Consider the following 12,702-nt stretch of genomic DNA (forward strand, 5'->3'; position numbering starts at 1 on the left):
TCTCTATCAAAGCATGATTGGCCTTTTTGAAATATTCAGGACAAAATGTTAGGAAGAGGGCAGGCTTGGTAGTTCAATGTCACCACACATAGGGGAAATGGAATACTTCCCATAGAAAAGCTCTGATTTCTCTCAGCATGAGCCTCTGTCTGAGGTATCCCCCTCTCTCTCCGCTAACCGAACACCACACACAGCATGTTCTTTCCAATCTGAATCCTCAAAGGGCATCCTGAAAGTGTCCAGGTTATTAATGACATACCCAAAAGCCTCATAAAAACTGCACAGTTATCTGCTTAAGGCTTTACTGGCAATCAAAAATTTATCTTTTTTGTTTAAACTAGAGTTTTATGAACTCACTGAATTCCAAAATAAACAAACAAGTAAATTATTACCTAATAAACTGGAAGTTTCTTTGGTAAATAAAGACTATTTTAACAAGAAGTCAATTGAGATTGAAATAATGAAAGGATTCCTGGTGGTTGTAAAAGTCAGTCGCCACTGCTCAAGGATAAGCCGGGATTTATTTGCCACTACCAGTCATTTGATCATGATGAATCAAACAGCCTGACAAATTCAGTTTTGTAAGGTGGTATCTATGTGTGTTTCCTACAAATTTAAAAACATAAATGCCTATAGAAATTACATTTTGCTTCCATTATTTCCTAGTGAACATTTTCTAGAATCTATCATAAATGTGTAATCAAAAAAAAAGTTATTGGTATACACACCACTTAATTTTCTCTACAAAACCAGTGTAAACATCTCACAGATTAAAAAAGAGGTCTTCTCTAAAGGTGATATGTTGACCTCCCTATCAGTCCATGGTGATTTCTGAGACTGATAGTTCAGAAATGTTTAAGCTCAGCCTTGTCAGAAATGCTACATCATCTGTCAAATCACTAATTTCATTTGGTTATTAAATCAAATTAAGATACAAAGATATTCTGGCCACACTGTTACTCTGTCTTTAAGGAATATGTTAAGAAAAAAACTGAACAGTTCCTAAGTATAATGTTCTAGAACTCACATTTAATTTTAGTTAGTATAACGTATCACACCAAAAAATATATATGCATGATCGTATTTTTTTCTTCATCTTCTCTTCACAATCATCATCAATTCGGAATACAGTCTTGAGACAGGACGGGATTTCCAAACCATGTAACAGGATTTCCAAACCATGTGAACAATTCACCATATTCAGTGCTGAATAATTAAAACAATTAATTTTAAAACTATTATGAGGTTTATTTGGTAAAATTTGTGTTAAAATATTTCAAAACACAAAAATGTTAAGAGTTCTGGAACTCTTTTACATAAAAATTTACCTATTTAGATACTACAATTATAGGCTTTAAGTGATTTTCTTATTTCTTAATCACTTATTCACTCATTTCTTAATTTTATTTATACCTCAGTGGATACCAGCTGTTCAGAAGAAAATCCTTGAACTATACTGAAGGGGACATTCCTTCCCTAACTACTACATACACACACAACTGCATTTGCCAAAACTTTAAATTCCGATTACAATAAATTTGAGATTTTAAGAAATCATTATTTAAATCTGCCTCCCCTTTCAGTGATGGCTACAAATCCTACCACACAAAACCAACCACATCACTGAAAAAAAAGAAACATGGAAACTGAATTCACAAGAGTCATCAGTTGCATGTACACGGTGCTGAGAAAGACTCACCTCCCCCTGCTTGGGGATGCTGAACTTGGAGAGCTTGGCCTTGGCTCTGGCCGGTTCCGGCTTGCTGGCGGGAACTCCCCTGTATGATGTGCAGTGCACGCTGTTTTCCGAAGACGACTTCAGCTTAGGAGACTCATCAGGGGCCTGATCTTGGCCATCCATCGGCCGCACGTATGCAGTCGGTTTCTGCTGGACCAGGCTGGGTTTTGAAGCTAGGGATGGAGGAAAGTTCTGAACACAGTGTCCACTGTTGCTGTGCTTGGCTGCCATTGCAGGTGGCCTCTCCTGGGTCTGAAGGCCCACCTCCACATTGCACACTTGTTTGGCCCGTGGCTGCTGTCTGCCAACACCATCTCCAAGCAAGGTCCTGAGAGAGCCCTGTTGTGCTGCGTTGGAAGAAGAAGAAGAGGAAGATGAGGATGAGGGGCTCGATATATGGGGATATTTTTTTTTTATTATGGTTCTCTGGGTTTTAGCAGATTTGTGCAAATCAAGCAACCTGTGGCCATGCTTACTTGCTCTCTGTTGGCCGTCTGAGGGCGGATGCCCAGCCTTCTGCCAGCCCATGGTGCCTCTCTTACTCTGCTGCACGGGGACAGCTGCTGGTGTGGAAGTTGTAGTGCTACAGATAGATGAGGGCTGGGTCTGGGCTCTCGAGTCTGCAACAAAATGTTCATCGATCTTGTTCACAGGAGTCTGAGGAACCCCAGGTTTGGGAACGCCAACGAGATGACTCTGATTGGATCTATCAGTTAAAAAGTCTTTCATTTCATCATAATTGCCTAAAGTGTTCTGGATCCGGTTGGAGAGTTCATCCCCCTTATTAGTCTGGAGAAAGAAAAACACATCCACACTATTGTTAGAGACAACAATGGACAAGCGCCCTTATCCATCACAGAGCCAGAGGTGCCACATGTGGAATGAGATCTGAGAGATAAAATCGAAATCTTTATCGTTTCTGAAGATAGACATCCAAGTCAGCACTTGGAATGGCACAAGAACAGGATGCCTGTAATGGCCTTGCGGTGCATGAAAAGGGATCTATCCGGCCGGGCGTGGTGGCTCACACCTGTAATCCCAGCACTTTGGGAGGCCGAGGCAGGTGGACCACATGAGGTCAGGAGTTTGAGACCAGCCTGACCAACAAGGTGAAACCCTATCTCTACTAAAAGTACAAAAATTAGCCAGGTGTGGTGGCGGGTGCCTGTAGTCCCAGCTATTCGGGAGGCTAAGGCCAATCATTTGAACCTGGGAGGTAGAGGAAGCAGTGAGCCGAGATCATGCCACTGCATTCCAGCCTGGGCAACAGGAGACTCAGTCTCCAAAAAAATAAGGATCTATCCTTGGTATTGTGTGTGTTGCAGCTAAAACAGATTGCCTGGAAATCAGGAAAATTAATTATTACAACTTTAAAAAATGATCTGCATTAAGTCTTTCCATGATTAGACTGTCTTGTATTTGTAGTCCCATTAGAAGCTTTACTTGAAAATTCAGATTTGGCTCAGGATTGGTCTAAATATCATTCTTGCCAGAAATCCAGAGTGACAGGCAAGAGATGTCAATGTGAAGCTTAAAGGAACATGGGGCTAAATGTGCAGGAAGACTGAATGACCCAGAGCTCCATGCAGCCTAAGATATTTGTGAAATCTGGGACATTTCATTTTGGAAGAGAGGTTATGTTTCTGGCCTTTGGTAAAAATGAGAAATAATCTTAGAGTTTCTTTCTCATTAGCCCTAACAGGTACTCTAATCCTAGCATGATCCACACATGACAAATACGTAACCCAATCCTCTTCTTTTTTTTTTTGTTTTTTTTTTTTTTTGAGATGGAGTCTCACTCTGTCGCCAGGCTGGAGTGCAATGGTGTGATCTTGGCTCACTGCAGCCTTCACCTCCCAGATTCAAGTGATTCTCCTGCCTCAGCCTCCCAAGTAGCTGATATTACAGGTGCCTGACACCACCCCCAGCTAATTTTTGTATTCTTTCAGTAGAGACATGTTGGCCAGGCTGATCTCCATCTTCTGACCTTGTTATCTGCCTGCCTCGGCCTCCCAAAGTGCTGGTATAACAGGCATGAGCCACCATGCCCGGTGCCCAAGCTCCTTCTAATAGTGTTTGTTTCCTACAATCTAAGAAAACGTAACAAATGGGATTGACCTTGATATGTCAACACAGAGATAAAGTCGTCTGTATTATTGACAAAAATCACAGCAAGCAGATCTCAATAATAAACAAATGTTGCATTTTACTGAAGGAGTAGCCAGTAAAGACATGTGAACCAGACACCTCGATTTCTGGGGGAAGACCCTGTACTTGGCGGCTGAGCTGTCTTCCCTGGGTTGAACAGACAGAAGATTCAGTGAAGTTTGGTTGGGCAATTCTTTTAGTCGAGGCCACCATCACAGGGAGTGAGAGGAACAAGTGAGAGTTGGAAATGAACAACTGAAAACCATCTACCTTGTAGGGCTCGCTGAAGAGAGAGTAACTAGAATTAAATGTGCCATCATCCTGTTGAGTTTCTTGATTTCTTCTTTCTCGTTCTTTCCTCCGTAATGCATTTCTATCTGGTTCATAGACACTGCATCGGGAGAAAGAAGATAGAACAACCACAGGCACAAATTAAACTCTAAAGCCCAATGTAACACTCATATGAGTGCACAAGTCTGGTTCATGGACAAATGATGACAACAAGAACATGGATGAGACTGAAGCCAGCGTAATCAGGCAGTGTGCTGGGGTGTCTGACAATTACATTCTTTGGGGGAAAAAGAATCCTTAGGACCAGTTCCAACAGGTACTAGGTTTCTTTTCCTGGTATGTGAAAGAGGAACTATCTAAGCAACTTTGACAGGAGAAGACTGAACGTAATCTTAAGGCAGACGGTAATTACAGTGATGTGTAAATAGAAATTATGAGCATACTTCCTCTATGACAGAGACTCTGAGTGTTATATGGGAATGCTCCTGCTTTTTTTTTTTTTTTTTTTTGGCATGGCTGTGTTTCTGTAGTGATTCTTTCATTACCTAGCTCCCTAAAGAGCTGTTAAAACTCCATGCTGCAGTGGTTTTCACAGTTATGAGCCTTCTTCTGATCTCTGTTAATCAGTCAAGTCGTCAAACGACTACTGAATCAATTCTTTCTTCTGATATATTTGACACTATCACTCCTCCTAACTATGAAAAATGTGCCAGGAGGAAGGGGTGCTGGCAATGAGGGGAGAGAACGGAAATTGAATTATGTTGTGTCATCAAGGAACTCGGCCTTTTGTTGAAGAAAATTAATATCTATTCTCTCAAAATACAATTATGAAGTGGCCAGGCACCAGACAACTGGAAAAAATGAGAAAGAAATAAAGTGTTCCTTCCCCCTAATAAGGAGAAAACAAAGGGGCTAATTCAACTAGTGATGAGGAAGTGACTTGTTTACTGAAGGAAGGAAATGCACTTCTTTTTCTGACTCCCTGGATAAAGAAATCTGGCCTCCGTGTAGACAACAGAACCAACACTACCAATCGGAAAGTGCTCACAGATCCCTCAAGATGAGCTCTGTCTTCATCTCCCAGCAGAAGCAGGTGGGTGCAGTGACCTGGCCATCACTGTGCTTCCAGCTTCCACTTGGTCTAGTGGGCAGATGCTAAGCTGGGAGCAAGGACACTCACCCCCCTACAAAATGTGGTTCTCCCCAAATCAGTGACATGGGGATGGAAAAGCCACTCAGTCTCTCTACGCCCTAGTGACTTCATTATAAAGCAGGGGCGTTTCATGGCATTGTTACAAAGCTTAAACATGAAGGTATTCTATAAAATGGCTTTGGAGTAGCTTTAGGTGCCACAAAATCCAATGTATTGCTAATAAAATAAAGGATCTGTGGGTTCAAAGGAACTTATAAAAATTGTGATTTTTTAAAAAGCTAAATAACTATATTTAGTAAAAGAGAGAGTATTTATATCATATAGCTATAGGGGCACACAAATTATTGTAAAATAAATATTGCTTATCCTAGCTCTGCCCGTGTGGCTGGGATGCACTTTGAATTTGCTGTCTAAGGGATGATGCAATGCTAAACATGCTTCTGGCAAGGCGGTTGCAGCACTAAGGCATTTAATTTAAATTTAAGATTAGGAAATGTAAAGATATCCAGAACATGGAGCCTATTAGCATTTTAATTCATCCTTAGTATATTACCCACAGTTATTAGATATGGGAGTCCAATCAATGACCTTCATATAACGGGGACTGCAGCCTCTGGAATCTTCTACCAACTGAGAGGCTCACAGTTCCGATATCACAATCACTGATCACTAAGAACTCTCCGGGGTGGCTGTGGTGACAGTGACCAGCTCAAAGAAGGCAGGAGATGGGAATGACACTCTTATTCACAGAACCAGACTTCTAGTTCCCAGCAAAGGGTATGATGGTCCTGCCCTGCTTGTGGACATTTGTAATATGAAACCCCGGCTTTCATGAATTTCAAATGGAGACTACTCTGAGGACGTATGACCCATCCTGTGGATGGATATGGAGTAGTCTTTAATCAACAGGAGAATTCTAGTCTCATTATGAACTCCTAGTTTTTGAAACAACATTGACATGTGCAGTTAAAAAACAAAAAGCTTACACAGCATGCATAACCCTTCCTTTTCCCGTACATACAGGGACTCCCACACCCATGCTTGCTGCCCTCAGTCAGGTTAACCCGACCAGACACACAAGGCAGGTGTGATGCACAAAGTGGCCTTATGTAAGATGGGGCAGGCAGGTGGTCATTGAGAATGATTTCTGGGCTTCTCAGAAGGCCCCCATGCCCAAAATAATACCTCCTGCATCTGCTGGCTGATGACTGAAATTCCACAACTAGAGAGTCATTCCTCTGGTTTAAGATGTCTTCACCCCTGCAAGAAATATAAACACCACAAGAAGGAGAAACACTTTAAACCTGAGTATCTTAGTGTGCATTCGTTTGTCAGCATTTTTTTCCAGAGGCCAAGGGGAAAGGGTCCAGAATCTTAGAGGGTCAGAATGAACCTCTAAGGAGGAAGCATATTGAACAAAGGAAGGGACAACAGTAGGTGAAGCCATGAAAACAGATTCATAAACTCCACTTATTTTTCAGTGTGGCTTAAACGTTTAAGACAAAGGCATTAGGATAAAAAACAAAATCAATTAGGCAGATATCAGACCCAATACATTTCCAGGGTCTGGAAATTAGTTATGAGTCATGTCCTACTCTAAAGAAGTCGGAGATGAGAGGAAAGCTGCTCCTCTTTAACTAAATCTGCCTCATTCCCAACCTCTTTAAGCTGAAAGATACCCAAAGTACTCCAAGATGCTTTCTAAACCATCCAGATTGCAAGATAAGCACTTTGGGAGGCCAAGGCAGGAAGATCACGAGGTCAGGAGTTCAAGACCAGCCTGGCCAACATGGTGAAACCCTGTCTCTACTAAAAATACAAAAATTAGCTGGGAATGGTGGCGCATGCCTGTAATCCCAGCTACCTGGGAGGCTGAGGCAGGAGAACTGCTTAAACTGGGACCCAGGAGGTAGAGGTTGCAGTGGGCTGAGATCGCGCCATTGACCTCCAGCCTGGGCTAGAGTGAGACTCTGTCTCAACAACAACAAAAAATCCACTAATGAGGTTCTGCCTGCATAATCAGCCTACAGCTCCTAACACTAAGAAGGAGTGAACACCCTCAGGACCACTTACTCATAATCTACTAATAGAAATTCCACGAGCCATCCCTTTAGGGGCCTGCCATAATGCTTGTGCCATGCTTCCACACATAAGATGAAGCCAGAATGACCCAAAATGGCAACATCCCCACTTCTTCAAAGGAGAGGAAAGGAAACTCAAAAAGAAAGGCAAAGCCTTCCCTTCAGTTTCTCTCCTCCTTCCTTGGTGGGCAGCTCCGTAGCCTCCGCTGAGCTACTTCTTAAAACTAACCAACCCGTTACTTCTCTTTAACTAGAGCCACAAGCCCCCCCACCACATGTCATTTCATGCTAGGGAGCTAAAATGTCATTTGCTTAAAGCAGATGTCACTGTAAGAGAAAGGCTGGGCTTCCTACCCCCTATATCTCCCTAAGTGTCTGAACTCTCACCTTTCCACCAACACTAAATGTTTTGACTCATAAAGACAGTATCTTCTCGACAGTGAGCCCCCATTCCACTAATTACAAGTGAAAATCGTGCAGGTGCTCACCAGCCTACGGAGTGCCTTTCTCTTCATCTCTTGCCATGAAAGCTTAGCCCTCTTTGTCCCTCTGCCATTTGAGCAATGTGAAGACCATGCTTTAAAAGCAAAGAAAGCTTACCCCTGACAAGCGGAAAGTCAGGTCAGTTTCCCCTGGGACGGCTGACTTAGGTCTAAGAGAATTCCGGTTCCCAGCATGCCAACATATACATTAAACCCAAAAAGTGTCACACGTTATCAGTTATGTTTCTTTGTCACTAGCAGATGATAAAAACTTCTATCATCTGTAAAGTTGTTCCTATTCCATAAAAATTACAAAAATCCCATTTCTCATATGTATGTCACCAAATGTATTTACTTATTTTGCATGAAAGTGAAGGTAGCCAACTGCTTCAATATTACTTATTATTTGTTGCAGATGCATAACATTCCCAGAAAATGAACCTTTTTAATAAACTCCTTTTAAAGGGACTATTTTTAGAATTTTTTTTTAAAGAAGAGCAAATGAAAAATGTAGTAAAAACATTTTTGATCATTTCTCACTCACTTAATTGTTTTAAATCTATAAACTGAGGTATCCTTGTAGAGCTCAAGTCAAGTCCAACTATGGTGGTTAAGTAGAAATAGATGTCTAAACCTGACATCATTTCCAAAATTAATCTATTCTTGATCATATGGTAATAGCAAGAAGCTAAATAACAGTAACATTTATGAGCCTGATGGCTTTTCTCTTCCATTGAGCTTAAAACATTTCACCTATATGTCCCTTAATTATCCTTACAATGCCCCTTGGAGAAAGATAGTGATGGTGAATATTATGACTAGGTTAACTTTTCTAAAGATCAAGAAACTTAGGATAAGAGTTTGATCATCAAAACAATGTCATAAAGAGACATTGTGTAGAAGGAACAGCAATGTCCAATGCACCTTACTCAGCTCTGCCCAGAGACCAAGAGCTACCCTTGAGCCAATAAATGGCCACACCTCCTAAACCCAGATGTCTACAAGCCCAGCAGTGAGAAGTAGTGAACATGAGCCCCACAAGGGCAAAACAGGAATAAATGAAATAAGGCAAGGTCTTTCCCATTCAGACACAGAGAACCATGAGAATAATTCTGGAATAAAGTCTCAGCTGTTATAATGTTTTACAGCCCCTACTGACAAAAGACAGAAATCAGTCTCTTTCCACAGCACACACACAAAGCAGACCCATGTAACCTAGAATTGTGGAATGGAAGATAGAGGAGTGAATAAAAAAATAGAAATGACAGATTCTAAAGTTGCCCAGCGAGGGTTAATGATGTCACTATTTTTATCAAATGCTACCCATTCATCAGCCTGCTCCAATCTCTCTCTAGGCTGCCTACTGGTGAGAAAGGTGATGGAGCCAGGACAGCTGGCCCTCTAGCCAAGCCACAGGCTGATTTCAGCAGACCCAGCCAGACGGGGACCACCTCCTCCCCACTGCACTCATCCACATACAGCCTCATGAAATCTGAGCACTCACTCCAAACAAACTGCATTTCCCATGGAGAAGACTTTTAGGCAAGGGTATATGAAGCCAATTGCATCCCCTGACTAGAATCATCAAAATGTTTTATTCTTATTTTTTAAACATTATCCAAACTACTGATGTGTCTCCTCGGTTGTGGGGGTCAAAGAAATAAGTGATTCAGGGAGAAGAGAATGAACCACCTCTCACCTATCTTTTGGAAAAAGTTATCATGTTTTCCATGTTTAAAAATACTGTCCTTTTCAAACAGCAAAAATACAATTCACTTTCACCCAAAAGCATTTTCTGAATGCCACTGTGTCAGATGCTGGGGAGACAGGGCCATGATTGAGCCAACCTGCTGATGAGAAGACAACAGTCTCAGGGCAAGGAGAATGGGGAGAAGGGAGAAGGGGACCCATTCACAAGCAAACAATGAGAGCAGGCTGTGGTCAGGACACTGGCAGGGGTAGACAGGGAATCCACATGGTTTCCTGCAGGAGACCAGCTTTCAGCTGGGTCTTAAGAAAAGGGCAAGAAGGAGAGGGAAAGGAAGACGGGATTAGAGGTACAAAATGGAAGGATTACTAGTAAGTGGCCTTTGGGAGTATTCAGAGGTTACTTTACCCTCTCCATACTACCTTATGGCTTTAACAAGATGGAACTCCCCATTTAAAGTTTCTTTTATGTGGTTTAACCACTGCTTACCTGTCATGGCTACCTCACTCTAAATAGGTTCCTCTGATCCCTTCCTAAGAGCAGATTTGGTTTGGAGTAAATGCATGAAGGGTGGATGCAGAGGAAACAGAGAAATACTCTTTCCCTTTTTACAGTTTGCATCAGGCTGGCCCTAAGCAGCCTGCGCACAGAGAAGACAATCTTTTCAGATACTGTGAGACCTGGGACAACACGCTAACATGCTCCGTAGGCATGGACTTGGAGCCATGAGGGTGAGCAGGAAGAAGAAGGAGAGAAGAGCATTCCCCAGAAACTCTCCTGCTTTCCAGAGCAGCAGCATAAGCACTGTGTATAATTAAAGAAATTTAATCAAACACCCCAAATTATAACAATTGTCTTAAATTTAATGAGTCAAACTAATTAACATCTCTTGTTCTTTATAAAGCAAATGATAAAAATCAGAAATTGTTTCTTAAATTAGAGTAAAGCAAGGTTGCTGAAGTGTACTTGCAAATTCCCTTCTTATTCTATAGACATAGCTGGTGGACTGAAAGGCAGAAAAATAGTCAGAGAGCGAGCATGGGACAGAGGCAGCTCAGACAGAGGGAAGGTAAGGCTGGAGATAGAATGTGGTAAAAAGGCAAGAATCTCCCAACTGGAGTCTTTTGAAGCCCTGAATTGTTGTGGTTGTGGTGCTATAGGTGTGATGGTGGTGATAGTGGTGGTGGTGGTGATAGTGGCAGCAGCAGTAGTGGTAGTAGTGATGGTGGTGGTGGTGGTGGTGGTAATGGTGATGATGGTTATGGGGTGGTAGTGGTGGCAGTGGTGGTCATGGTCGTGGTGGTGGTGGTGGTGGTAGCAATGGTGACAGTAGTAGTGAAGTGGTGATGGGTGATGGTGGTGACTGTGATAATGGTGGTGATGGTGGTGGTGATGGTAGCAATGCTGGTGGTAGTGGTGGTGAAGGTGGTGGTGGTAGTGGTAGCAATAGTGATACTGGTGGTGGTAGTGTTGACGATGGTGGTTGTGATGACAACGGTGATGGTAGTGGTGCTGATGGTGATGGCGGTGATGGCGGTGGTGGCTGTAGTAGTGGTGATGACAGTGGTAGTGGTAGTGGTGGTGATAGTGGCAGCAGTAGTAGTGGTGGTGGTGGTAGCAGTAATGGTGATGATGGTATGGGGTGGCAGTGGTTGCAGTGGTGGTCATGGTCGTGGTGGTGGTGGTGGTAGCAATGATGATGGTTATGGTGGTGGTGGTGGCAGTGGTGGTCGTGGTGGTGGTGGTAGTAGCAATGGTGACAGTAGTGGTGAAGGTGGTGATGGTAGTGGTGGTGATGGGTGATGGTGGTGGTGATTGTGATAATGGTGGTGGTGATTGTGATAATGGTGGTGATGGTAGCAATGGTGGTGGTGGTAGTGGTAGCGATGGTAGTGGTAGTGGTGACGATGGTGGTTGTGATGATAATGGTGATGGCAGTGGTGGTGACAGTGGTAGTGGTGGTGGTGGCAGCGGTAGTGGTGGTGGTGATGGTAGTGGTAGCGATGGAGATGGTGGTAGTGGTAGTGGTGGTGATGGTGATGATGATGTGGTGCTTGTGATGACAATGGTGATGGTGGTGGTGGCGGCAGTGGTGGTGATGGTGGTGGCAATGGTGGTAATGGTGTTGGTGATAAAAGTGGTGATGTGCTGGTGTTACAGGTGGTGATGGTGGTAGTAGTGATGGTGGTGGTGGTAGTGATGGTGATGGCGGTGGTGGTGGTGGCAGCAGCGATCAGGTGGCAGTGGCAGTGGTACTGGTGGTGGTGGTGATGGCAACGGTGACAGTACTGGTGGTGAACATGTTAGTGCTAGTGACAGTGATGGCGGTGGTGGTGCTGGTGATGACGATGGTGGTGGTTGTGTTGATGGTGGTGGTGGTAGTGGTGGTGGTGGCTATGGTAGTGGTAGTGGCAGGTGGTAGAGGTGGTAGTGGTGGTGATGGTGTGGTACTAGTAGTGGTCGTGGTGGCGATGGTGGTGGTGGTGGTGGTGGCAGCAGCGGTGGTGGTGGTGGTGGTGGTGGTGGCAGCAGTGGTGGTGGTGGTGGTGATGGTGGTGGTAGCAATGGTGTGGTAGTGGTAGTGGTGGTGGTGGTGATAGCAGTAGTAGCAATGGTGATAGTATTGCTGGTGAACATGTTAGTGGTAGTGACAGTGATGGTGGTGGTAGTGGTTGTGTTGATAATAGTGATGGTAGTGATGGTGGTGGTGGTAGTGGTAGTGGTGGTGGTAGTGGCAGTGGTGGTGGTGGTGGCAGTGGTAGCGGTGGTGGTGATGGTGGTGGTAGCAATGGTGTAGCAGTGGTGGTGGTGGTAGCGATGGTGCAGTGGTGATGGTGGTGGTGGTGGTAGCGATGGTGATAGTATTGGTGAACATGTTAGTGGTAGTGACAGTGATGGTGGTGGTAGTGGTGGTAATGGTGATGACAATGGTGGTGGTTATGCTGATAATGGTGATGGTAGTGATGGTGATAATGGTGTTGGTGATGAGGTTGGTGAGGGCGATGGTGCTGGTGGTAGCAGTAGTAATGATATAGTAGCAACTGTGATGATAATGGTGGTGGTGGTAGTGAAGGTGATGGTGGTGATGATGGTGGTAGTGG

The 12,702-nt window shown here is 43.6% G+C and overlaps 1 protein-coding gene across 7 annotated transcripts in view; it reads right to left on the reverse strand.

Moving 5' to 3' along the window:
• The window catches only part of AFF3 (ALF transcription elongation factor 3), a 565,049-nt gene that overhangs the window by 464,120 nt on the left and 88,227 nt on the right, over positions 1 to 12,702 (reverse strand). For 5 of the 7 annotated variants that reach the window (XM_021671747.2, XM_064371399.1, XM_064371397.1 and 2 more), the window contains exons 2-5: positions 6,516 to 6,590; positions 4,157 to 4,277; positions 2,215 to 2,527; positions 1,700 to 2,085 (exon numbers count right to left, since the gene is read on the reverse strand). In XM_021671747.2, coding sequence (XP_021527422.2) covers positions 1,700 to 2,085; positions 2,215 to 2,527; positions 4,157 to 4,277; positions 6,516 to 6,590 — 895 coding nt within the window. The remainder of the gene's footprint in view (positions 1 to 1,699; positions 2,086 to 2,214; positions 2,528 to 4,156; positions 4,278 to 6,515; positions 6,591 to 12,702) is intronic. The other 2 variants (XM_064371398.1, XM_064371396.1) reach the window with 1 other exon arrangement.

This window comes from Aotus nancymaae, unplaced genomic scaffold (assembly GCF_030222135.1).
Source record: "Aotus nancymaae isolate 86718 unplaced genomic scaffold, 86718_ANA_hifiasm-v0.15.2.pri h1tg000131l, whole genome shotgun sequence".
Classification (NCBI taxonomy): domain Eukaryota; kingdom Metazoa; phylum Chordata; class Mammalia; order Primates; family Aotidae; genus Aotus; species Aotus nancymaae.